The sequence below is a fragment of the Elephas maximus genome, chromosome 2 (genome assembly GCF_024166365.1).
Source record: "Elephas maximus indicus isolate mEleMax1 chromosome 2, mEleMax1 primary haplotype, whole genome shotgun sequence".
In the NCBI taxonomy this organism is placed as follows: Eukaryota; Metazoa; Chordata; class Mammalia; order Proboscidea; family Elephantidae; genus Elephas; species Elephas maximus.
Genome location: NC_064820.1, coordinates 125,233,296 through 125,260,717, shown reverse-complemented (window position 1 = coordinate 125,260,717; position 27,422 = coordinate 125,233,296). Strand labels below are relative to the sequence as shown.

The 27,422-nt window shown below is 47.4% G+C and overlaps 2 protein-coding genes across 7 annotated transcripts in view; one reads left to right on the top strand and one right to left on the bottom strand.

The window, feature by feature from the left end:
• P4HA2 (prolyl 4-hydroxylase subunit alpha 2) overlaps positions 1 to 27,422 on the bottom strand; it is a 287,775-nt gene that overhangs the window by 90,629 nt on the left and 169,724 nt on the right. The gene's annotated exons all lie outside the window — the stretch shown is intronic.
• SLC22A4 (solute carrier family 22 member 4) overlaps positions 4,317 to 27,422 on the top strand; it is a 61,010-nt gene continuing 37,904 nt past the window's right edge. For 2 of the 4 annotated variants that reach the window (XM_049872665.1, XM_049872654.1), the window contains exons 1-3: positions 4,317 to 5,466; positions 23,133 to 23,236; positions 24,805 to 24,959. In XM_049872665.1, coding sequence (XP_049728622.1) covers positions 5,074 to 5,466; positions 23,133 to 23,236; positions 24,805 to 24,959 — 652 coding nt within the window. In that variant the 5' untranslated portion in view covers positions 4,317 to 5,073. The other 2 variants (XM_049872675.1, XM_049872684.1) reach the window with 2 other exon arrangements.

Sequence of the window (27,422 nt, the reverse complement as noted above, 5' to 3'; positions counted from 1 at the left end):
TATGCAACCAGGTCCAATGGGTCTGAAGATCCAGACTGTAGTATATTCCTGGTCCCTAAGTACATAACTAGGATAGATATACTTAGCAGCTGACAGGACCATAAAATTTACTTCCTATCCTATTAAGTAAGCCATTATGGTTAAAAAAAACCCAGTGCCGTTATGGTAGGAAGAGCCAAACGGAAGTTACTGGAGCTTCTCCTCACCCTTCTGGCTGATCTATTAAATCAGAAATGCTTTGAGGTATTGATTTATGTACACATCCTGGGAGGAATTATAGAAATTATTGCCAACATCAAAGTTTTTTCTTTTTTTCCTCAACACACTTTACTGAGAAGGATAGAAAACTGCTTTTATGTGGGAAGAATAGCAGTACATATTCACTCTTTTGTCCTGTGGGCTATATTAATTCTCCTGCTCTGTCGCCATACAGTCTTTAGTAATTTTGATTGTCTTGATATCCATAGATAGTCCACTGTATTCATGACACAAGGCCAATTTGACTGAATGAGAGGTAATAAGCAAGTACTCTAGGTGTCCTAGTAAAACACTGTATGCCAGAGGATGGGAGATAAAAAATGTGAGGATTCCTTCCATATTGGTGAAATTTTTTCTTACCTTCTTGTTATGGAACAAATGTATACAAAAGTAGGCAAACCAGTAAAATAAAGCCCTAAAACTACTATCATGGTCGATCTCATTTCATCTATATCCCTAATCACTTCCTTCATCCCATATTATTTTGAGATAAATTGGTGAAGTTATTAGAGATCTAGTAGTCTGGAGCATGCTAGGTCGTCCCCTGTAACATAAGAGCAAGTTATTGTACCTTGTACCCTCCACCACTATGAAAAAGATGTAGAGTGTGTAAAAATGGCGTGGAGGTGGCATTTGACCACCTCTAACTTCAGGAAGAGGAAGGAGAATTAAGATCAACAGCCCAAGGCTGATTTCTGTAAGGTGGAGGTCAGACATGTCTCCTCTCTCCACCATCTTCACCAATTCTGACACCAACCATCCCTCCCATGGCACTCTCTACTTCTCTGCTGGATTCCATTTTCACTGTAATGGCCACACAGAACTCACAGACAATACTCATGACTATGGAGTTTATTAGGGAAGTAACAGGTTACAATTCAGGTTCAGGAACGCTCAGGATACAGTTCTTATCAGGACAGACTCTTCCCAGCTGTGCTCGCTGGCACACCTTTCTGGCCCTCAGCCTCTGCTCTGCTCGGGCAAGTGTTACAAAGCTCTTTTAGCTCTGCAGATTAGGGCCCTGAAGCACTCCACTTTGCCAGTAAGCCTCAGCCCAGAAGGCACTCAACTGTAGCTCTGCGGGTCAGCAAACCTAGCTCCACCAAGTACCTAGAGATACCCTACTTCACCAGCAAACCTCCTGCCTGAAGGCACTCAGCTTTCTTGCTCCATGGGCTGGGAAGCCCACTGAACCATCTCCTGCTGGTCTCTCCTGCTGCCATTTCTCTGTCACTGCTTCTCGCCACCTTCGTTGTGACAGCTCTCTCTCTCTCTGTCTCAGTATCCTGGTTCCAGGAGTTTCTCGGTGCAGGGATCCTGGGTCCAAAGACATGCTCTGCTTTTGGCCTTTCCTCCTTGGTGGTGGGTGAGTTGCTCTGGAATTGGCTCTTTTTTAAGCCTAGCAGGATAGCAAAACTGACCAATTCCCTTGGTGGGCCACAATTACCTTATCTGCACAGTCCCACCCAATCACTTGCATGGGAGTTACAAGAGCATGGTGAGCAAGGCCACACAAATTTGATCCATCGCACTGCGGAGTGCTTGGGGAAAAAAACTGCTCTGACCCACTTACTGGGTGCGTTGGAAGACTCCCAGGTTTTAATGACACCCAGAGCAAGAGAGAACTCTACAGCATGTCCAAACACAGTACATATTTCTCTGCCATTTGGGGCATATGACCCAGCAGATTCAGTGTTGCTAGGAGTCAGAATTGACTCGACAGCAATAGGGTTTTGTTTTTTTTTTTTTTTTTTTCAGTTTTGAGACCATTCATGGTGAATAAAGATACTGGGTAGAGTCTTTGATAAGCTCTAAGAGGAGAGTTTCAGTAGGCTTCTGGACTATGCCTTCTGCAGCAGAGAATTATTTGCCTTTTGAAAAGCAGCTACTTGGCACCAGTAGAAGCCAAGTGCCAGGCAACGGGGCATCAAAGGTCTAGGCAACCAGAGATGCCCAGTATGAGTTGGGTATTGTTTATGAGTTGGGTATTGTTAGGCAGCCCTATCAGCATCAAAGGTCTAGGCAACCAGAGATGCCCAGTATGAGTTGGGTATTGTTTATGAGTTGGGTATTGTTAGGCAGCCCTATCAGCAATCCATCATATAATAGAAATGGTACATTCAGAATTGGGATCAAGCAGGTCCATAGGGCTCATATAAGTTAATAAACTGGTCCCAGATGCCTATGACACCTACCTTAGCTATACCAACACTCCTCCCTCAACTCAAACCTATGACACCATGGGATGGTTCTCTATAACCAACTAAAAAAAAAAAAAAAACTAAAGGAGGAGAAAAATACTCAGGCCTGACAGACAAGTTAGCTTGATATGTTACTTAGGCAAAAAATGAATTGTTACTGCAACACAGCCCCACTTAAGGGTAGCCCTAAAGGACAGTAGTGAAGAGAAATCCTCCCAATGGGAAGAGCTATAAGCAGTGTACTTAAGTCATTCATCTTATATGGAGGCAGCTATGCCTCGAGGTATTGATTTATGTACACTCCCCGGGTAATGACAAACAGATTGGTACCTGTTCAGCCATCACACATGTGCAACCAGGAAGTGCAGGGGAGCTGACAAATGGAGACACAACTAGGAAATAAATGCCTCCTCATTTTATATAGTCCTTTAGAAGATTCCAGTGGGATCTAATCCCAGTCATCTATAGCAACAAGGGTGAGTCAAGTGAAATGAGTGAGGCACTTGCCTGGGGTGCAAACTTTAAAAGGGTGCCAAAAAATTCAGTTATAAAAGTAAATAATATTTAAAAAAATTAAAATTAATATAAAAATCCATGATGGACAAAACGTCAAAATTCTAAATAAAGACATTATCAGTACTGCTGATTTTTCCTTTGGCCTCAGGCTTCAATATGGAGTGCAGCGCTGTTATTGAACCTGGTCTTTGCCAATGACCAGCTCCATTATATGCTTTTGCATGTTACGTCTTTCACTGTTTACTTTCCCCAGTCCATCACTCCTATTCCCTGGGATCATTGCTCAGAATGAAATACCTCCAGATAAGTCCTTGCCTCAGACTTTGCTTATTTATTTGGCACGGGGGGATGAAACTCAAGCTAAGTAAAACAATGAACATGTATCATTCAAAAAAGAGCATTTTTTAAAGTAAAAGGAAGTGATATTAATAATTTTATGAGATTAATAGGCATAAACCAGGGCTATCCTGGCACACTGGAACATATGGTCTTATCACAGATGAGGAAACTGAGGCTCCAAGGGGCAGAAAGTCAGCCTAAGAGGAAGGGTCAGCCTGGAAGCTACACAGAATGAAGCAGAAATGTCCCTCAGCCTCTTAACCAGGACCTGCAGAAGCAATGTATATATACAAAATCTCCAAGGAGTTGGGCCCTTCAGCTTGGGGCTGGGATATGTCAGTCTCATTTGCCTCGTGAACACCAGGACTCAGGCCACAGTCCCAAGCTAGCTCACACAACAGCAGAGGTGTGGTCCCAGCTCTGGTTGCCCTCCTAGGTCTGGGCACCAAAGCGAGCCTCCTCTTCCTCCTTTTCTCCCTGTTTCTGAACCCAGGACAAGTCCTTCTGCAAACAAAAACAAACCAAACCAAACCCATTGCCACTGAGTCAATTGTGACTCATAGTGACCCTGTAGGACAGAGTAGAACTGCCCCATAGGGTTTCCAAGAAGTGGCTGGAGGACTCGAACAGCCAGCCTTTTAGCTGGCAGCCAAACGCTTAGCCACTGCGCCTACAAATTCAAAAAGGCTCTGGGCTCTGGCAGCTTGCTGGCGCTAAGAGCGAGGGGATCAAAATCAGAACCCAGGGCAGGTGACTAGAGCGACTCCATTACTGTGCCTTCCCAATGGTTCAGGCTCCGTGTTCACGACCGGTAGCTCCTGCCTTCCACCCCTCTTCGGCCCCGGGCCCATCTCTGACGCAGCGCGACCTTACTCGTCGCGTCCGGGCTCTGGGCCTGTTTCCCCCTTTTCAAGGTGAGGCTCCTGGCAGCTTCACTGGCGCTGCGTCTGGTGACTGAATAGAGCCCTTTTTTTTTTTTTTTTAGAGCCGGCCGGGAGTGAGCTCCCTGTCCGCCTGTGCCGGCCATTTGCGCGGCGTACCAGAGGAGAGGGCGCCCTCCTGGCCCCATGCCGCCGGCAAAGATTTCTCGGGAGCACCGACTTCGCTGGCTCGCCCATCCGCACCCTGCGGGAAGCCGGCTGAGCTCAGACTCCGCACTGGAAGCAGCAGCGGAGAAACCGCTGGTCGGGTTGAGGCCTGGGGTAACGCTGTCACCAGGGGCCGACCGCTCATTGCTCTCCGGCCTCCATTCCTCCCTTTAGCCCTCCCTCTCCCGTGGGCTCCACACACCGACCCCCCGCCTGGGAATCGGCGCCCCGGGGTCCCCAGGGAGTGAAGTGGGTGCTCGGAAGCCGAGTTTGCTCCGGCATGAGCAGGTTGCCAGTCAGAAGCCGGGCCGGGAAGCCCCCTTGCCGGGTCTACCGCAGGACCGGCGGGAGGGCGGAACCCGAGGCGGAGCCGGCCCCAGAGCTCCGCCCCAACCGGCCCCCGGCCCCCTCCCCGCCCCTAGCGGGAGAAGGGGGTGCGGTCCGGAGTCTCCTCTGTGGCTTCTAGCTCTGTGCGGAGCTCCCAGGAACGTTCCAACTGCCGCAGCCTGTTTCTCGGAAACGTTCCCCAGCCGCGCGCCCCAGTTTCGCACATCCTGCCAATCCCTCGGGAACGTTTTGTCACCCCCGGGGAAGGCCCCCGGCCGCGCGGCACTGTCCCTGGAACGCTCTTAAAGCCCCTTGTCACAAGCTGCAGACTAGCGGCGGGAAGCATGCGCGACTACGACGAGGTGACTGCCTTCCTGGGTGAGTGGGGGCCCTTCCAGCGCCTCATCTTCTTCCTGCTCAGCGCCAGCATCATCCCCAACGGTTTCAACGGTATGTCAGCCGTATTCCTGGTGGGGACCCCCGAGCACCGCTGCCGGGTACCGGACTCCGCGAACCTGAGCAGCGCGTGGCGCAACCACAGTATCCCGCTGCGCCTGCAGGACGGCCGGGAGGTGCCCCACAACTGCCGCCGCTACAGGCTCGCCACGCTTGCCAACTTCTCGGCGCTTGGGCTGGTGCCAGGACGCGACGTGAACCTGACGCAGCTGGAGCAGGAGAGCTGCCTGGACGGCTGGGAGTTCAGCCAGGACGTCTACCTGTCCACAATCGTGACCGAGGTGGGTGCCACCCTCACCCCCCACAGGGACTGGGGAGTCCCTGGTGATGACTGAGTCAGGGCTCCCACCCCAAACCTGGCCAGCGCCGCAGAACAGGCGTGCAGCCCAAGAGAGCAGGACTCAGGTGAGGCTCATTCCTGGATCATTTCTGTCCAGTATAGAGAGGTTGGGGAGGGGAGAGTTGTCACCAACTGTCTTTTCCTTTCCAAGTTTCACAACAAATGAAGTTGTTTCCTAAGAGCCCTGATGCTGCTCTGGGGAAGCCCAGCCCCAGGCTGCCCACATGTGGTCCAGACTCACATTTCTGCCACGAGGTGGGGAAGGAGTCGTGGGGACACTGCTGTGCCCAGGTGCAGACAGAGAAGGACCTTACTGCTGGGCAGGGGAGGGGCAGGTCTAGTCTGTTCCCTGGCCACAGACTTCTGTGGGCATCAAGGGGGTCTACTCTGCTGCTATACTCTTGCGGTGAGGCCTGGGGTTCTATCCAAGGGGCCTAATTTCTTCAGGAGCAAGCACAGGGGCTCCTGATGCTATCTTGGTGAAGTGAGCCAGAGGAGACATAACCATGGCCCCAAAGTGCTCATGGGGGTGGGGGTAGACTCCCAGAAATTCCTCAGAGTGTAGGGCCCAGTGGTGGTGGGTAGGCCAGCTTGTGCCACTAGCCCTTCAGCATCCTAAGTGGTTTGGTGGCGGGCATTCTGAGTTTCAGGAGTCAGGATGCACACATACTCCTCCCTCTGCATTTCCTCCTTCCAATCTGGCAAGGACCAGGGTGCACCCTCCTTCTGAGGAGGGCATCTGAAGAACTGGTTTTCTGCTGCTGTTCAAACAGGCATGATTTCCCTGCTTCTAGATCCCCCTTTCCTCTGTGTTCCTCCAAGAAAAACCTGAGGATGCCCTCTGCCAATCATTTATCCTCGTCCCTCAGTGCAATATGGCAATCATCAGACACTGTGTCTGGCTTTGTGCTGGGCACTGGGGTGTGGACATCTGGAGTGTAGGACCTACCCTCACAGCTCACATGCCCATGCCAGACACTGGCCATGTCATAGAGAGAGCCAGTATCCACCTGGTTAGGGATAAATTCTGAAGCCTGAATTCAAATCCTGACTGAACGTATTGCTTGCTGTGTGACCTGGAGCAAATAAATTACCCCGTTTGTGGGGATAACCGAGTGAGGAAACACTCCAAAAGAGGGTGATATACTTGAACTGAGTCTAAAAATACGAGAAGAACTTATTCAGGCAAAGAACATGGCAGATTCTAGAAACCAGAATTTCTGTAGATCAGAGTGGCTGGTGCTCAGGGCATAACGGATAAGGCTAGAAATGCCAGCCCCTTCCCCTCCTCCCAAATAAAAACTGCCACGGCAAACTGCTTTCTATAGGGTTTTTAAGGCTTTGACCTTTCAGAAGTAGATCGCCAGGACTTTCTTTTAAGGCACCTCCAGGTTGGTTTGAACTGCCAACCTTTTGATTAGTAGTTGAGTGCTTAACCAGTTGCACATCCCAGGGTCTCCATATGCCTATGAGGTACAGTTAGTAGTGAGCTTTGTAGGTATGTTGAGGAGCTGACTTTATTTCGAGGACGGTGAGGAAACAGTAAGGCTCTAAGCAAGGGGTAACATGGCCAGATTTTTATTTTTAGAAGGAGCTTGCTCCAGCTACTATGAGAAGCAAGAAGACTAGGAGGCTGTGGAAGTCACTTTGGCAAGAGACAGTGGTGGCCAGCTGGGGGAGGTGACTATGGAATCTGCAGGAACTGGGGGGAGTGGGCTCAGCCTATGGACTATCTCTGGATCTCTCCAGCATTGGCTCCAGACCTGCCTTGAGCCCTGAGGTGGCTATGCTTCTCTGGCTTTGGGCCCCTAGCAGAGCTCCTAGTGCTTGTCTACCCCCTGCCACAGCCTGGCCCAGCTCATCTCACCTCATTTTCTGAAATTTTTGTCAGTACCTAAGGTGGAAGCTGGGCACACTGGCTGCAGCCTTCCTTGACAGCTGGGCTGGTCTGCCTGCTTTCCCCGTCCTCATTGGTGGTGTTCACCTCAGGGTGGGTAGCTGCTGGCCTCCAAGTCTGTAGCTACCCCAATTATGCCCTGCTCACAGAGCCCCGTGGGCACTTTTAGAGTTGCACGTCGTCACACACTCACATACATGCACCAGGATCTGCTTTTTTCATTTGCTTTGTTTCCCTTCCTTGCTTCCTTTTGTGTAAAATAAAAGGCAAATGGGCACCAGTGGTTGGGCTGAAAGAGAGGAGCAAGCACCAGGGTGAGTGCGATGGGGTGGCCTTCCCCAGAAGGGAGGTTGCACAAGTAGGAGTTCTGGAGTCAGACTGGCTGGAGGGCCATTCCTGACTCCACCACTCACCACCTGGCTACTTTTGGCAGGTTGCATCACTTTCCATATCAGCTGAATTGTTGGGAGGACTCAGTGAGATCATGCTCCATGCTATATCATCTTGTGGCCAGCAGAGTCTGACATCAGCAAATGGGCATCATAGGTGGGAGTGGTAAGGATAAGACCCCATCACCTTCCTTGCCTTCACCTCTGGGCACTGTTGGCATTGTGGGAGCTGATTATAATGTGTGATGAGCCTTGATGGAGACTGAGCCCCTGTCCCCATGGTGGCACCTCCAGGGGTCAGAGAGCAGGACATAGGTCAAAATCTGTGGTTACTTGGGCAGTGCCAGTTGGCAAAATGGCCCCAGGTCCCCAGTAGAATCAAGCCCAGGGACATTGAGCAGATTCTCTGCATCCTGGCTGGCATGGTACAGCTAGAGGGACTGTCTGAAAATTGTGTCTCTGCCTGGCACCCCTATGTCTTAGATTTCAACCGGCATACCCACTGGGACAGAAAAGCCCACCTGAACCAATCCCCTGGTCCCTCCAAAGAGAAGACAAGACTATTCAGGAAACCAAGGATGGCATGTCTACTCTAGAAATGCCTTTCATAGATGTCAGGAGGTAGGAATCTGATGTCTGAGTTGGGACTTGCACCTGTCTCTGTGTGTGTGTGTGTGTGTGTGTGTGTGTGTGTGTGTGTGTGTGCGCACCTGTGTTTATGTGTAAGGTATTTTCTTCCTCAGGGGCTGTTGGTGAAATCCAATTTATTCATCTTGTGCAGTTACCAAGAATCAAGTTATTTTTGTAACTTTTTATTTTGAAATAATTTTTTTAATTTAATTTTATTGTTGTTGTTGAGAATATACACAGCAAAACATACACCAATTCAACAGTTTCTATGTGTACCATTTAGTGACACTGATTACATTCTTTGAGTTATGCAACCATTCTCACCCTCCTTTCTGAATTATTCTTCCCCCATTAATGTAAATTCACTGCCCCCTAAGGTTCCTACCTAATCTTTCAAGTTGTTGTCACTTTGATCCCATATACATAGTCCTTAGAAGAGCATAATGCTCAAGGCAGACTTTTTCTTACTGCTTAAACTATTGTTTGGTTTTAAGAAGACTTCAGGGGATATTTTGCTTTAAGGTTTAAAGATTATCTCAGGGCAATAGTTTCAGGGGTGGAATAATTTTTGATTTAGAGAAAAATGATTTAAAAAATAGTAGAGAGATCACATATAGCCTTCACCCAGCTTCCCCTAATGTTAACAATTTACATAACCATAATTCAGTTATCAAACTCAAGAAATTAACATTGGTTACAATACTATTAATTAAACTACACACCACATTCAAATTTCACCAGTTTCTTCCCTAATGTCTTTTCTCTGTTTTAGGACCGAATCCAGTATCCCACATTGTATTTAGTCTTCATAGCTCCTTAGTCTCCTCTAATCTCTAAACTTTTACCCACTGGTTTTAGCACCCATGACAGTTCCTCAGTCTCTCCCCTTATCTTTTTTGACCTCAACATACTTTATGAGTATATTGGTTATTTTGTAGAATGTCTCCCAATTTGGGCTTATGTGACTTTTCTCACAGCTAGATTGTGCTTATGTACATTTTGGTAAGAATTCTACAGAATTTCTGTGTTCTCAGTCCATCATGTCATTATTATTGATGATGGTTTACTAGACCTTCACTGAAACAACTATTACTGGGTTACTGTGGTGTTTGCCTAATGGTAATTTTACATTTCCCACATTTCTTCTACATTTACTAATTGGAATCTTTCTGTAAAGAAGAGCTTCCCCTTAACCCTCATTTACTTATTTATGTAACTATTAATTTGTATCATTACAGAATCATGCATATTTATTTTATTCCATGAGCTATAATCTAATACTAAAGCCCCCCCACCCCACAAAAACCACCGAAACCCACTATAGTTTGTTGTGCCAGTAGTTCCAGCTTGAACCAAGTTATTTTTCAGTTTAAGGGTAAAGAATGTAATCTAGGGTCTTAGTTATCTAGTGCTACTGTAACAGAAACACCACAGTGGATGGCTTTAACAAAGAGAAACTTATTCTCACAGTCTAGGAGGCTAGAAGTCGGAATTCAGGGAAGGCTTTCTCTCTCTGTAGGCTCTGGGGGAAGGTCCTTGTCATCAATCTACCCCTAGACTAGGAGCTTCTCAGACCAGAGACCCTAGGTCCAAAGGATGTGCTCTTTTCCTGGCACTACTTTCTTGGTGGTATGAGGTCACCCATGTCTTTCTCCTTGCTTCTCCCTTTTATATCTCAAAAGAGATTGGATTAAGGTACAACCCAATCTTGTAGATTGAGTCCTGCCTCATTAACATCATAGAGGTAGGATTTACAACACATAGGAAAATCACATCAGATGACAAAATGATGGACAATCACACAACACTGGGAATCACGAACTAGCCAAGTTGACACATATTTTGGGAGAACACAATTCAATCCATGACAGGGTCCTGCATCTGTGTCTGGAATCAAGGCTGAAAGAGGCTAAGTTTGCCACTGAGGGGAAGAGTACAAGTCACATCTGAGGGCTAAGTTATCTCTGGGGTGGCATCTGGGCAGGAACAGGAACAGGAACTGGTAGAACTTGGCACAACGGATTGAGAATAAAGCTTCTGTTGGGGAAGGAAGGGACCCCAAGCATGCCAGAGAGTCTCTCTGATGATGGGTCCCTCAATGAAACTCCAGTCTCTGTGGACACAGATAAGGCTGCCCTTCATATATAACCCTTCAGTGCCATGGACCTCAGAGGGCAGAGGCCATATATGTGAGGAAGTTCAGAGGCCTCCTGCCTGAGGCTAAAGGAATAGGGAGGGCAGCCAACACCCTGATTTTGGGGGAGTGGGCAAGGTGCCCTAAGTTCATCAGAGGGGCCACAGGAGAGTAAGAGAAGTGAGCCTGGCTCCTGGCCAGTATCTAAGCATGGGCTAGCCTTTGCCTCAAACATGGCCTCTTTTCCCATGGAACACTAGTTGGTGGCCTTGACCCCCATCAGTCCGTGGGCTGGGAAAACTGAGGCAGTCACCTCTGAGCTAGGCACTGTTTCTCCTAGGCCTCATGCCTCAGAGGCCCTAAGCGAGTTTCATTTGTTAAAGACCAGGCTCTGTGGAAGGCTACCCATGGTCTGAGACAGGGCTGCTGCCCTACCATATATACTTCTATCTACTTTCTGCAGCTGCAGCATCCTCTAGGAGCCCATGGGTGAAGCTACTGGTGGCTGAGCTCTTAGGGTTGATAGCACCTCCAGTAAAGGCCTGGACCTCTGGAGGTACCAGCTTTGTGCCAACTTTCCTGAGACCTAGGGTCAGGGCATGGACAGCAACAGGATACACTGACTCTCTGCCGACAGGCTAAAGGCGGGCCAGGTATGTGGAGAAATGTGGGGGCCTCATCCCCTGCTAAAAGGGTGTTTCTGGTAGGCACTGAGAGCAACAAGTGAGGGAATGATGAATCCCATTGAACCTGGCATCTGCCTAGCCATGACTTGGGACCCGATACAACAGTTCACAGGGATGTCCCTCGTCCCTCTGAGGACTAGGTGGGCACTGGCAAAGGAGAAGGCCTCAAGCAGTAGGCAGGTCTGGGCTCTTTTCTTCCTGTCAGGCCTGCAGGCTGCCCTGAAACACTGGCTGGTATGGGGACTGGCAGATTGGCTGTCAGGACAGCCTCAGTATTAACCAAGTTATTCAGCCAAGTCCACACTCAGACCTGTCCTCTGACAGACTCCAAAGGAGATGAGTGTGGGAGCCTCTGCTTCAAGCTGACACCAGTGAGACTTTCATTTTGTCAGTGCTTCAGAAAGAAGATCTTGGCAGAGACCAGATAGAGACTGGGTGTCACCTAGCTCTGGCCTGAATGTGCTTCCCTGTTTGTTTATCAGCAGCCTCACCCCAAACAGTTTGCCTGTTGCCTATTAGCTGTGTTCCTCTGACAATGGCCACCATGATCTCAGAATGTTCCTTTGTCCTGCACCTGCACCTCCTGCCAAGTTTCTGGGTAAACAGACTTTGTCCGCCCCTCCTGGTGGGTAGAAGAACCCTTGGAGTACTAGAGGTAAGGTGGTGTGTTGACAATAGCAAGGGTTTGGTAGAACTGGTCAGAGGAGATGCAGGCGTCTCGGGCCTCTGGAAGGACTGTAATTTCTCCCTTGCGACAGGCCAAATTCCATTTACATTAAAGGCTGATGGAAGTCTGCCTCATTATCTAAAGCTCTGGTGCAATTTTAAGCATATCCATGGAGCCGAAAAGAAGACAGGATTCCCATTTGGAGCAGAGACCGTGTGGAGAGAAAGGAGGCTTTTGGGAAAAGGCTGGTTTGACCCACAGGCTCTAGCAAGAGGCACATACAGCCCAAAGGTGGCGACTCCTGCTCAGTATTTGTAGGCCTGGGGGGAAGGTTCATAGGTGGTGCCTTCCAGAGCTTCCCCTCAGTACTAGGTGGCTAGCACAGACCCCAACCCATTTGCTTATGTCCCCAGAGTGGAGCCTGGAAGAACTGTGGTGGATCCAATACCAGGGTGCAAGGTGGAGAGCCAGGTCCCTGATTTCCCCTTCCACAGGGCTCCTGCTCCCACCTCCACTCAAACTCCTTGGGTCTGTTGCTTCATTTCAACCTCTGTTGGTCACAGAACTCTTCATTAGGGCCTCACTGTCTATGGTTGTCTTTTCTTTACCTCTAATCTAAGAAAGATTCTGAGAATATTTTAAGGTTTAACAGCCTTGTGGCTCAGTTATTTATAGGTGGAAATATGAGTGTTGTTATTGGTGGTGGTGGTAGCTGCTGTCAAGTTGACTCTGACTCATGGTGACCTCATGTACAACATAACAAATTGTTGCCAGGTCCTACATCATTCTCACAATTGCCAGCATGTTTGAGTCCAGTGTTGTGGCTATTGTGTTGGTCCATCTCGCCCAGGGTTTCCTATGCCCTCGCTGGCCCTCTTCTTCACCAAACATAACGTCCTCCTCCAATGATATGATCCCTCTTGATGTGCCCAAAGCAAGTTGGACAATGTTCTGTTATGATCCATAAGGTTTCCATTGACTAATTTTCAGAAGTAGATCACCAGGCCTTTTTTCTTAGTTTGTCTTAGTTCGGATGCTCTGCTGAAACCTGTCCACCATGAGTGACCCTGCTGGTATTTGATATACTGGTTGCATAGCCTCCAGCATCATAGCCACCACAGTATGACAAATTGACAGTTGGTGGGAAAATATGAATAGTAGTCAAAAAGATAACCCACAGAATGGGAGAAAATATATGCGAATCATGTATTTGTACCCAGAATATAAAAATAACTCTTACAACTCAACTGTACAAAGACAAATAATCCAATTTTTAAAATGGGTAAAAACATTTGCCCATTTTGGAGAACAGACATCTCAGATGCAAGATTACTGCTTATTTCTAAAAATCTTTTTTTTTTTCCCAGTCATGTTTAAGAATAACCTGCTTTGCTTATTTATCCATGCATGGTTTTTTTTGGGGGGGGGGGGTTGGGTTCTACTGAGAGTGGTGTGTTGACGTCTCCTACTATTACTGTGGAACTGTCCACTTCTGTTTTCAGTGCAGTTAAGAGTTTGTTTTATGTATTTTGCAGCCCTGTCACTGGGTGCATAGATGTTCATTATGGTTAAGTTTTCATGATGGATCATACCTTTAATCATTATGTAGTGCCCTTTTTTGTCTTTTATGGTGGATTTGATTTTAAAGTCTATCTTATCTGAGATTAGTATTGCCACTCCTGCTCTTTTTTGGTAGTTATCTGCTTGATATTTTTTATCCATCTTTTAATTTTTAATAAATTTACATCTTTGTTTCTAAGGTGTGTCTCTTGTAGATAGCATATTGATGGATCCTGTTTTTTTTATCCATTCTGTCGCTCTGCATCTCTTTATGGGTGCATTTAGGCCATTTACATTCAGCGTAATTATTGATAGATGTGAGTTTATTGCTGTCATTTTGTAGTGCTTCTTTTTTTTTGGGGGGTGCTAATGTTTTCTTTGTTCCTCTTACTCTCCTGTGCTCAGTTCCTTTTGTTTGTGGATTTCTTTTTCATGTCTTTTGTTTTTGTAGATTTTGATTTTATTGACTTTATGTTTTTCTTCTTTATTTGGATGAGTAGGTTTGTTAACTTTCTTTGTGGTTACCTTGAAATTTACCCTTATCTTCCTAGGTTTGTACCAGTCTATTATTACTTGGTACCACCTTGCTTTCCTCTCCGTTAGAAAGTTCTATACCTATACTGTTTATTCCCTCTTTTATTGTTCTGATGTTGTTGTCATTTACAGATTAACCTCCCTGGTTCCCTGTTGCAATTCTTTTGGTTTTGGATAGTCCTTGAGAGTTCATTTCCTACGTTGGCATCTGGCTGGTACAATCTTGAGTCCTAGATTCAGGCTGTGGTCTGATGTTGTTTGTTCTCAGACCAAAGGACTCCCTTTAATAATTCTTGTAAGTTTGTTTGGTTTTTACATATTCCCTTAATTTCTGTTTATCTGAAAATGTCCTAATTTTTTATTTGAGTGAAAGTTTTGGAGGATATATTATTCTTGGTTGGCAGTTTTTTCTTTCGGGGTTTTATATCTGTCATCCCATTGCCTTCTTGCCTGCGTGGTTTCTGTCAAATAATCAGAGCTTAGTCTTATTGTTTCTCCTCTTTATGTGACTTTTTGTTTTCCTCAAGCTGCTCACAGGATTTTTTTTTTTTTTTTTTTTTTTGGTTTTAGCAAGTGTGATTATGATATGTCTTGGTGTTTTTCTTTTGGGGTCTATCCTATATGGGGTTCGTTGGCCTTCTTGGATGGTCAGCTTTTCATCATTCCTGATATTAGGGAAGCTTTCTGTCACCAATTCTTCAGTGATCTTCTCTGTGTTTTCTGTTTTCTCTGCCTGTTCTGCAACTCTGATCACTCACAAATTTTTGCTTTTGCTTGGATCCCACATAATTCTCAGGATTTCTTCATTCTTTTTTCTGATTTTTCCTCAAACAGAATTGTATCCAAGTGTTTGTCTTCAATTTCACTGATTCTATCTTCTATCATTTCAAACCTGGTCCTCAGCTGTTCTATGACACTATTTCTGAAATCTTGTTGTTTATCTTTTAGATTTCTAGTTGTTGTTTTTGTACGATTTCTAGTTGTGAGTTTATTTTGGCATTTTGTTCCTGTGTTACTTTCCTGAACTGTTCCATTTTTTTGTCTGTATTTTCCATGAATTTGCCTGCCGTTTCCATAAATATGTCTATTTTTTTCCTCATTTTTGTCTGCTTTTTGCTTCAACTCTTGGAATGCTCTGCATATTAAAGATCTGAATTCCTTCTCAGGTAGTTCTAGTGCCTTTTCTTCTACCAGAAAGTCACCTGGTATTTTATTTTGGATGCCTACTGGAACCATCCTGCCTTTTTTTTTTTTTTTTAATGTTTTGATATTGTCTGCTGTCTTTGGGACATTCAGTAGTTATTTTCTTCATTTCTTGATTGTAGATTTGTTAGTTTTGTCCTGCATTTTTGTTTTATTTGGTTATGTCTGAGCAGGCGGGCTGTGCATTCTTTGTTGTTTGCTCATCTGTAGTCACAACACTTTTTACCTCGTTGTCCAATGGGCAGAGCCAGTCAATCAGCTATGGTGAGGAAGGGCAGGTCCGGCTGAGGGGAAGGGCTGGGATGGGTTGTTTGTGGCACATACTAAGGCCAACAGGGCAGGCCAGGAATCAGTACTGGACAGGTTCCAGTAGGCCATGCCTGTGCTGCTCAGGGGTGTGATGTTCAGTGCATGGTGCAGGTGGGCAGGAAAGAAAGGGGAGGTTGTGATGTGTGGAGCTAATAGGGGTATGGGAAAAAAGGAGAGAGGAGACAGAAACAGGAGCTAAAAACAAACAAGCAAAGAAAAAAGAAAAAAAGTGTAAAGGGAGCTTGCCACTGGAGTGGAGAGAAAAGAAACTAAGAAATGGAGAAAAGGAAGAAGAAAAAAGAACTAGATAAAAATTTGGAAAACAAAAAAAGAAAAGAAAAATCCCCAGGAGTCCCAGAGTCCCACTGGTGGGGCTGCTAAGACCAGGAAGTGGCTCCCAGGTTGAACGGTATAGCCTGGCTAGAGGCGGTATAGATGTCATAGATGTCACACAGCACCAGGTATTCAGGAGATAGGAAAAGAAGGTAAGTGTAGAGAGATGAGAACTGAGAAATGAGGAAAGACAGAAAGGGAAAAAGAGAGAGAAAAGAAAGAAAAAAAGAAATGCCCCCAGGGATCCCACCTATGTGGTTGCGCAGACTGGGGGAGTGCCTCCTGAGCTGTGCAGTGCAGCCCAGCTAGAAGGGGCTCTCAAGCCGTGAAAAAAAAGAGAAGAAAACAAACAAACAGAACAAGGCAAAACAAGGCAAAAAAAAAAAGCCCCAGGGGCCCCACTAGCTTGGTGTCAGGGGCCAGGGGAGTGCTTCCCCAGTTGGGCATGGCTTCACAGCCTTTCAAGAAGAAGCAAAGATGGCACACACAGCCAGGTGTTCCAGAGAAAGGAGGGGGAGATGGTAGGAGGCACAGAAGAAGTCAAAAGAGACAAAAAGAACCCACACCAGCTCAGGAGCCCAGCCAGTGTAGGGCAGGGTGAATGCAAGCAGCCTGAGGCCAAAGCTGTTGCCTCCTAGTCAAGAGACTGTGGCTGGTGGGAAGCAGAGGCGGCCAAAGGAGGGAGGAAGAAGAGGGGGCTAGGAAAGCATATATCACTCCTTACTGGGTGCTCTGTCTCCTGCTGGGAACTTCCTGAAGCTGCTTTCCTGTAGTCCCTGTCCGCTGATCTCTGTCGTGGGTGGGGGAAATCCACCGAGCATGGATCCTGCACTTCCTGGCTGGTGCAGCCACCACAGCCAGCCAGGAAGCTCGGAGGTAGAGCAGTGGGGAGAGAATGGGTGGTGGGAAAGCCTGTATCACTGGTTACTGGGTGCTGTGTCTCCGCTGGGAGTTCCGCGAAGCTGCTTTCCCAGGACCCCTGTTTGTGGATCCCCAACAGGAGTCCAAGATGGCGGATCCATGCTGCATTAGTGATGGAGCCCTCTGCATGTATCTCTCCTCTCTCTTTGTCCTCTGTAAATTTCTTATTTCATTTAGTGCTTGGCTGAGTTCTTTATCTCTTCATTTGACACTTCAGGTTCCAGGAATGATGTTTGTCTGTTTTCCTCAGTTTTTCTGGTCTTTGCTGTAGAGGGATGGTGTAGGACTTCTGGCTATGGTGCCATGTTTGCCGGAAGTCCTCTATTCATGCTGTTCTAAGTCATGGTTTGCTTAGACAGAGGCATGAGGTTAGTAGAAAGGAAACTACAATTTAATGAGGCCTAAATGTGTCAGGAAACCCTGGTGGTGTAGTGGTTGAGTGCTAAGGCTGCTAACCAAGAGGTCGGCAGTTGGAATCAGCCAGGATCTCCTTGGAAACTGTATCTGGCAGTTCTACTCAGTCCTATAGGGTCGCTATGAGTCAGTATCGGCTGGACGGCAGTGGGTTTGGTTTTTTTTTTTAATAATATGTCAGATACTGCATCATACATTTCACTTACATTTCCTGTCCAATGCTCACAACAACCCCAAACCAAACCCAGTGCCGTCGAGTCGATTCCAACTCATAGCGACCCTACAGGACAGAGTACAACTGCCCCATAGAGTTTCCAAGGAGCGCCTGGTGGATTCAAACTGCCATCCCTTTGGTTAGCAGCTGTAGCACTTAACCACTATTCCACCAGGGTTTCCACAACAACCCCAGGAGGTGGTTATTCTTTGAAGGTGAAGAAGCAGGCTGATAGAGGTGAATGAGTGGTCCAAGGTCACATAGCCAGAAGTGGCGGAACCCAAGAAAGCCATGCACTTTTCTCAACGCTATGGTGCCTTCCAGAAATCTCAGTTCTGTGTCAGAGGGTATAGCCCTTTATTGCTTTGGTAAAGGCTAAAGCTGCTATGCTTTGCCTACTTGGAGCTCAGGGTTGAGGATGATTTTCAAAAAAACATTGTGCAATACTCCCCAACCCCAGAACCACACATTTCTCAAATCATTTTCCATTCCTCTTAATTGTTCAGCATTTGTTTATCATCAAGCTTGGTCCTGTGCAAGTATTAGTAATCTAAAATACGGTTGTACCAATGGGTTCAGGTTTTAGAACTCTGTCCTTCTGGTGGAGGAATATAAGGAAGGGGTGCCCTTTCCTCTCTAGTCAGAGAGCAGGGGTGCAGTGATCCAGAGTGGAGCCTGTCCCACTCAGGTCTGCTGAGCTCAGCATGCACATGAGTACACCTGGCCTGTCCCAAAAAGTATGCTTGACCTTGAGCTCTGTAAGGCCAGGGACCATGTCTATCTCATGCCCCACACAGAGCCTGGCCTGGAGCAGGTGCTCAATGACAGTGAAATAAATGATTAAAGCAATTCCTTTCACCAATCCACCAGAACTTGGGCTGGTCACTTCTTGCTCTGTGCCTTTGTTTCCTCATTTGTAAAATAGGAAGGAAAACAGTTCCTATCTCACGTGGAAACTTTGAGATCCCATGAGATAATGGTAGGTGCACAGTGAGCACTCCATATACTGTAGTTGCTATTTATAAGTGGAAATATGAGTAGAAGAACTAAATAGCCAAAAAGATAACCTACAGAACAGGAGAAAGATATTTGCAAATCATACATCTGATAAGGAACTTGTATATATAAAGAACTTTTTATGTATAGAACTTGTACATAAAGTACTCTTACAACCATAAAAAGACAACCCAATTAAATTTTGGAGGCATGAGAGTCATATCCTTCTATGCTGAGAGTGACTTCCTGTCCCTTATTACCTTGTGACCTGAATTTTTTTCTTAAAATAAAGAAGGACCTCTATGGTTGGCTACACAGAGCTCACTCTGTTCTTTGGGGGAATCTTGGTCTGAGACCCTGAGGATGGGGTGGAAACAGTCACCCTGGGAGGACACAGCCAGCACCCCCACCCTGCACGGCTTGGGCTAATTTGTTCCCACGTTCTATTCTCTCCTTCCAGGGGAAGGAGTCTATGTTTTGGAAGTGTTACTGTTCTTGGCCTGAAAATCCTACCTAAAGCCTAACCCTACCTGAAAAACCTAGAGTAATGCCAGCTAGCTTCTCATCAGGATGTCTGCCATTAACCTCTGAGCTGGCCGTGTGTGTGTATGTTTGTATGTGCATGTGACTAAACAAATGTGCAGGGACCCACAGGGACAGCTCTGTCCCATCAAGGAAAAGACTGTCTCCACTAAGCCTATTGCTAGCCACAGGAAGTTCCTTGTCCCTGGCTAGTGGGACCCCAAGACATACTCCTCAAACCCTAAGTAGGTAGGGTCAGGCGTCCCCAAGAATAGCCCTTTGGAGGAAAGGGCCATTCTTCAAATTGACAGCTGACTTACTGAACTCCAGCCCCATGAGCCCCAGTGGAACTTTGTCTGCCAATCCTGTGTTCAATTACTAGGCCCTTCCCAGATTTCCAAAGACTTTTTGGGCATGGTAACTTCCCAAGGGAGGCCCAGCTCTGGAGCCAACTATGGACAGTCATGAGGTCCGGCTGCTCTTTGCTGATGGATATAAGCAGGGGCTTCAAAGGCAGATGGCACCCTGCATGGGCCTGGAGCAAATGATCCTTGTGCATATGGCCCCTCCTGTGCTGCATGATGCTGACAGGGCTTCTTGGTCCCCTTCCCCGTGGAGGAAGTGGAACCCAAGCTGTGGCTGCACAGTCTCCAAAGAGGGAAAGGGTAGGCCTCAGCTATAGGGAGTGGCCCTCACCCCACCCTTCCCAGTGCCCCAGTTCAGCACTCCTGCCTCTGCTCCATTCTCCAAAGACACCAAGCCTGACCCACTACCAGAGCTGGCCTCATGAGTATGCAACCTGCACAGCTGCACAAGGCCACACACTTGGCTTAATACTCTGCTAATGAGATCTTGGAATTCTTTTGAAGAAAGGTCTTGCATTTTCATTTTGCACTAGGCCTGCAGATTAGGTAGCCAGTCCTGCCTACTACCTTTGTTCACTTGCAATACCTGGTTCCACATCTGGCAGCCTTCCTCTTCTTTTTCAGCTACTCTAAATCTTATCTATCTCCCCTAAGGCAAAGCTCTGACAAAGATACTGAATCAAAAAGCCACAAAAAAGGGGAGCACATTATCTTTGGATGAGTTTTCTGCTCTACTGCAGATGGAATGATAATGATGGTTGTTAATGGACATGTTAATGACTCTACCAAACTTGAGATTTTCTCAGCTCTGTTCAAGGCTAAATGCTGTGGTGGAGGCCTTCTTATCTCTAGAGTAGCAGTTGCCATCCAGTCAACTCTCACTCATGGTGACCCCATGTCCTGGGGTAATTACCTTCTGGTCTCACATTTTTTGAAGAAGTTGTTGTCAGGCGCCATCAAGTTGGCTCAGACTCATAGTGACCCTGTGTACAAGAGAATGAAACACTGCCCGTTCCTGTGCCATCCTCACAATTTTTGCTATGCTTAAGCCCATCAGTGAAGCCACTGTGTCAATCCATCTAGTTGAAGGTCTTCCTCTTTTTCAGTGGTCCTTTACTTTACCAAGCATGACGTCCTTCTCCAGGGACTAGTCTCTCCTGATAACATGTCCAAAGTACATGAGACAAAGTCTTGTCATCCTCACTTCTAAGGAGCATTCTGGCTGTATTTCTTCTAAGACAGATTTGTTTTTTCTTCTGCCAGTTCATGGTATATTCCATATTCTTTGCCAACATTATAATTCAAATGCATCATCAATTCTTCGGTTTTCCTTATTCATTTTCCAGCTTTTGCATGCATATGAGGTGATTGAAATGTGAAGAAAAAGTGAAGGAATGGTATTCAACAATCTCATTTTTTGTTCTGCTTTTTGAGTTGATGTCCAAAGCAAGACATGGGTACAATGTTGGGTTCTGAGGCCTGATTTCTGAGGTATAACCACTTACTTGCTGTGACTTCAGTCAAATCCCAGCCTTGCAGCCTCAATTTACTCTTTTGCAAAATGGGTCTCACTCTACATCATGAGACTTCAGACCTCAAACACCTGTCTCTCTGGGTGTCAGAGGTAGATGCCAAGCTCTTTTCTGTAGCTTCAGTCAGTTATTTTTGGAGGTGGGTAGCCATTAATTCAGGCACTTGTCCTGTCTACCCGCTTCTGATCTGAGCACATGAATTTGGCCTTACAGTTTTGGAGGGTTCATGCCCCTTTCCCCCTGAAGCCCATTCAGTGACTCCAGGTGAGGCAGCCCTACTCTGGGTTCTGGATATAGCCTCAGATTTATTCTTGGATTGTGCTTGATAAGTAGAGAGCCGAGCTCCTGTCCTGACCTCCCTTGAGATCTTGCTGAATTGGCTTAAGAGTTGAGAACTGAAACTATGGTTGAACCCCTCATTTTATGGATCCATGGGCAGAGGCTTGTTAGGGCTTCGATAGCCCATGGGCCCTGGGGACACACTTCTGGGAAGCCTGGGTGGGAAGGAGGGTGCAGGGCTGTGTTTTGGCATGTTGCCTGTGGCCAACATTGTGGGCACTGTGAGATGCTGCCTCATGAATCTGGCTATTGTCTCTAGGGCAGGGGTGTTCTCAAGGACATTATCCTCAATGTCACTGAGTGACCTCTTTGTAGAGGGATCTGGGAGAGACTTCTTTCAGGTCTCGGTGCTCAGAAAAACTGTTTCTGCAGAATAGTAGCTTATCACTATGGGGCACTGTCTTAGTTACCTAGTGCTGCATAACACAAATACCACAAGTGGGTGTCTTTAGAACAGAAATTTATTTTCTCACATTTCAGGAAGCTAGAAGTCTGAATTCAGGGTGTGGCTCTAGGAGGAGGTCCTTCCTTGTCCATTTCAGCTTCTAGAATTTGCCAGCAATCCTTGCAGATGCTTCTGACTCTGTCATCTGTCTCCCTCTTCTCGCTGTGTGTGTGTCTGAGTCCATTCTGCTCCTAATCATCAGAAGTGATTAAATTTAGAACCCACTTTACTCGGGTATGGCCTAATTAATGTAACAAAGAAAACTATTGCCAAACAGGGTCATATTTATAGGTATGTATTTTTAGTTGTTGTTAGAGGCCATCAAGTCAGTTTTGACTCATAGCAACCCTGTGTACAACAGAACAAAACACTGCCCCGTCCTGTGCCATCCTCACAATTGTTACTATGTTTGAGCCCATTGCTGAAGCCGCTGTGTCAATCCATCTCGTTGAGGGTCTTCCTCTTTTTCACTGACCCTCTACTTTACCAACCATGATGTCCTTCTCCAGGGACTAGTCCCTCCTGATAACATGTCCAAAGTACATGAGACGAAGTCTCGCCATCCTTACTTCTAACGAGCATTCTGGCTGTACTTCTTCCAAGACAGATTTGTTCGTTCTTCTGGCAGTTCATGGTACATTCGATATTCTTTGCCAACACCGTAATTCAAAGGCACCAATTCTTCGGTCTTCCTTATTCATTGTCCCGCTTTCACATGCATATGAGACAACTGAAATATCATGGCTTAGGTCAGGCACACCTTAGTCCTCAAAGTGACATCTTTGCTTTTCAAAACTTTAAAGAGGTCTTTTGCAGCAGATTTGCTCAATGCAATATGTCATTTGATTTTTTGACTGCTCCTTTCCTGGGTGTTGATTGTGAATCCAAGTAAAATGAAATCCTTGACAACTTCAATATTTTCCGTTTATCATGATGGGAAGGCTGGGTGGGAAGGAGGGTACAGGAGGGGGAGATAGGAGCCCCAGGCTAGACCGTGATATGAGTGGACCAGGGAACACAGGGTTCTCTGAAGAGTCTGCTCAGAAAATATAACTACAGACTCCCTGGGGCCACTTGCAGTTTTCAACAAGGTAGAGGAAATTTTTACCCCTGGACCAGGTGACCGGACTCTTTACCCTGCCTCCTGGGCTTTTCAAACACCTTCCCTCCATGCTGGGATGACTTCTGAGGCACTCTAATGCCACTTCCTTGCCTCATACTGCTTTGCTCATACTGAGGGGTCACCAGCCTCAGCTCGCTTCTTGCTCTGTAATGTAAACAGACCAAAAAGCAACACCCTCCCTTTTCAGGAGAGGAAGCTGAGTCTCAGGGAGGGCAGTGGCTTTCCCCAGGCTACTCGCCTCAGTAGACCCCGAAGTCAAACTCAGGGCTGCAAGGCCTCTGCCCCTTGCACAAAGGTGACAGCCTGGCACAAGCTGACATTCCCTGGGACCTGGGCTGGGGCTGGGGCCTGCTGGAGGGCTGGGCTCACCACTTCTTGTTGCCTTCCTTGGCAGTGGAATCTGGTGTGTGAGGATGACTGGAAGACGCCCCTCACCACCTCCCTGTTCTTCGTAGGCGTGCTCTTTGGCTCCTTTGTGTCCGGGCAGCTGTCAGACAGGTAAGGTGGCTTGGAGGGAGGATAGATGGGATCAAGCCCCTTGTCATTTCCCTGCCTGTCTTAGGGTTGGGCTGAATTCAGGGCATTTCCACCTAGGGAAAAGGAGGACCCTCAGGGTACAGGGGCAGTTATGGGAGGAGCCGCAAAGTCTCTTGTTCACCTGCCCTCGGCCCACTTTTCCTGGACCTACTTTTGTTCAGTTCTCGCAGCCTTGTACTCCCAGGGCTTTGGCCAGAGGTAGTGAAAGGTAGTGCCCTCACCAGAAAGTGGAGTCTTTATACCCCCAAAACCTTCGAAAAACACTCAGCTGCCATCACTACTGCCCTCCCCCCTCCCCCACCCCAATTCTCTGAGTACGAAAGGACCAAGGACCCCAGGGTTCTCTGGAGCACTCTGCTCAGAAGATATAACCACAGACGCCCCTGGGACCACTTGCGCATTCAACACCTGATCTGCTTACACCTCTAACTCTCTGAGAATTGGTGGGGGGGAGGAGGTGACATGTAACCTGTGCACAAACGGCTCATCAGCCAGAGTTAGGGCCAGACAGAGAGTACAAACCATGTGCCCACTGTTGCTGTGAGTCTGGCCCCTGGCTGGACACAAGGGCCAAAGAGCTGACTCAGGCTGGTTCTGAGTCTCTTGGAGCTCAAAGTCTGGAGGCAACAGCATCACGGCACTGCACCGGGAGAAGGGCTCCACTGGCTCCTTGAATGTTCTGTGGTGACAATACTAGGTAGGAATGGCTTCTGTCACACAGGGATTCTCCCTGCAACCTCCTGAGAGGCCAGGAAAGAGGGGCTGCTAAATGGCGGTGCTGGGCAAGTGACTGCCCTTCCCCCCAGCTACAAAGTCCGATGCAACCCAACCCCAGCAGCCTGATAAGTGAGTTTGGAAAATGGAGCAGGAAGCTGTTCTGTTCACATCTGGGCTCCGTTCTACCCATTGGCCACCACCAGAATATTAAATTAACACTTAAATCAACTCCACGGTAACTAGTAGACATTGTTGAAAGCTGCATCTTCTCCTAAAAAAAAAAAAAGCATGGTCCAAAATGTTGGTTGCGTATTAGAATCATCTGGAAAATTTTCTAAACTTCTAATGTCCAAACTGCATCCTAGACAAATAAGATGCTCTGGAAACAGGATGTTAAAGTTTTCCGGGTGATTCCAAGTGCAGTTAAGGTAGAAAGGCACTTCCATAGAGGGACTCTTGGTTCTGGATTTGTAGAATTCCCATGTTACTGATGTAAGAAGCATCTATAGTCTGTACAGTACCCACTTTCCAGAAATGTGGTGGCAGCTTCTACCTGTGACTTGTTCTGAAGGGTAGTTTCCACGTGATCCTCCCATAAGCTGCTAAATGCTTTTGCCGTATGGCGCCTCCATAGGAGACATAGCATCTTCTGGGCGATGAATGTCTGAGGCCTCACCAAGGAGGAAGCTAAAAGGATGTGACAAAGAGAAAAGTCTCTCAGGGCCCTGAAAAAACAAGTGTGCAGGGATGCCTGGCTCAGGCATTACCACAACCTACACGTGTCATATTTCGTGTTATGCTGTGTTCTATAGGTTTGGCAGGAAGTGCATCCTCTTCACAACCATGGCTGTGCAGACTGGCTTCAGCTTCCTGCAGATTTTCTCCACCAGTTGGGAGATGTTCACTGTATTATTTCTCATCGTGGGCATGGGCCAGATCTCCAACTATGTGGTGGCCTTCATACTAGGTAGGAATGGCTTCTGATACACCTGGATCCTCCCTCTGAACCTCTGTGAGGCCAGGGAAGAGGGGCCACTAGGCAGAGCACAGGAAATGCTCTTATTCAGCACAGAAGGAAGGACCTCAAACCCATACACTTGGCTTCTAAACTTGACCAGGCTCACATGTATGTGTGTTGGGGAGGAGGCTGTGTTGATAAGTTCTTTGATACAGTCACAGGCTGGGCAGGCACTCACGGAGAGCCAGCTATTTGATATGCTGGGCCCTTACATGTGGTGGTGAGTAAGAGCTAAAGTTGGTAGAAACCAGCCACACAATAACTGAGACACATTCACAGGAGCACAAGGCTTGGAAGCACAGAGGAGGGGATTTTAGAGGAGGGACACCCTAGAGACATCTTTGATCTGAGCTGTGAAGGCTGGAGGCTTCTGCCTGGTGGGCGAGGGCAGAAGGGTGTAGCTGGTATGGCTGGTACACAGGCTGAGGAGGCCTGTGCCAGATAGGAGGGATTGAGTGCTAGCCCACCACCATTGGGCACATTTGGTCTCACCCTGAGTCACAGGCCACTCCCCAGCATATCAGCTATATGCAAGACAAGCCTCACTGCATCGATATTAGTCCTATCTCCTAGCAGCAGCCTCGTTTCTGGAATATTAGGCTGCATGAGAGGAGCTTACAAGCTAAAAGGCCATGAGGAGGCCCCCAGGACCCTCATCAGCTTTTCCTGGGAGGCAGTGAAGTGGGCCCCAGGCAGTTTGATCAGAGTCATTACAGGAGTGAGAGAATCCCCAGCATGCTCTCTGAGCCCCTATATGAGCAGCTGAGAGAAGTGAGCATGCCCCCCCCATTATGAGGGGTACCTCTGGGACAAAAGACACCAATTCCCATAAACTCTAGGGTGATAACACATCCTGACTCGCTCAGCACTGTCCCAGCTTATGCCTGTTGCCACAGTGTAATTGTTAATAGGGCCCCATTAGTGAAATTCTAATGATTCTTCCTGTCTCAAAAGTCTGCAACTAGTTCGATGACTCTGATCACTTACAAGAATCTGGATGACTTTGGAGATTCTGTGTTCTCTTAGTTGAAGATGGATACCCCCTTGGTCAGGTCCCTAAGATGGGATTGTTGAAATTCCACTCCTTGAATCATTTGTGAGAGCCCCTTGCCATGGGCCCAGACTCAGAGTCTGCAGAGGGGAGGGAGAGGAGAAGGTGGAGGAGCATGTTGAAGCCCCATGGTCCCAGCAGATAGCATACTCTTCAGCAGGTCCCAGCAGAAGGGGGGCCCCTCTTCTCCCTGCAGAAGGAAGGAGGGGAGCAAGAAGATGTTCTTAAAGAAGGTCATCTGTGTAGAGGACAGGGAACTTCAGGCCAGTGGTACTGGAAGTTGGAGGTTGAGAAACTTAGGACAGAAATTTTAATCTTCCGATGGCCCCAAGAACAGAGGACCCTTGGGCACAGAGAAGCCTATTTTTCTTAAGTACTAAATCTTCCAGAATCCATCTGCCTTGTGGTGAACCCCCATTCCTGAAAAGCACAGTGTGTAACTCCGCTTGGGCCAGACACATACCAGAAAGGCCTCCCCAGAACAGGGGATGCTGCCCGAGGCCAGTAGGCCCATATCCCAGGAGGGCCAAAAGGACTGTCTGTAATGAAAGGGCAGGGAGTCATGTTGAAGCCACAGAAGCCCTATTATTGGGACTGGGAGCAAGGTGGAGTCTATGCCAGGTGGTGGCGCCTCCTCCCCCCCTCCCCACCCCAGGTTCTGCTGAGTGGCCACATTGAGACCTGCCTTTCTGGTGGCACAGGGTGCACCTGGGGCCATGGAGCCTCCCCTGTGTGAGTGGGTGAGGCAGGGAGAGCCCTCCCCAGGCCTCCTGCAGGAAAGGCCTGCCCTGCTGGCTCTGACACTGCCCATCTACACCCCATCCTGCTCCCCATGCAGCTTGTTGACCCACGGTCAAGGCTGAAAAGGGTAAGAGGGCTGAGTGGAAGGTGAGATATTTAAGAGCAGTCATAGCCTAGATGTGCCAAGCTTGCTATCAGCCTGGACCCAGGCCTGTTGCGGTAGTGCACTCTGGGAGCCTCCCATTAAAAAAAAACCCGGCTATAAAAAAGAAAAAAAAAAAAAAGTTTTTTTTCTTTTTTATAAAGTTTTACTCCACTGTGCTCGGTAGAAAATTGCTGACTTTTGTGTCCTGGTATGAGACTTTGTGTTGGGTTCTCAGGTCTCAAAGTTCAGATTAAGAGTGTCCCTGAAAACCAGCATGCCCCCTGTGGGCAGCCATGCTCCCCATCAGTGAGATGTTAAAGGACACAAGGTGTAGTGGTAAGGTAGCCCTTAGCCTTCTGGCAGTGCAGCAACGCCCTCTGGTGTTGTTGGGTGGGAATAGCTGAATTCCGGGTTTTATTTGACCAAAATAAACCCAAGCTGGGGTCTGAGCTGAGTTCTCTCTGGCCTTTCCTTT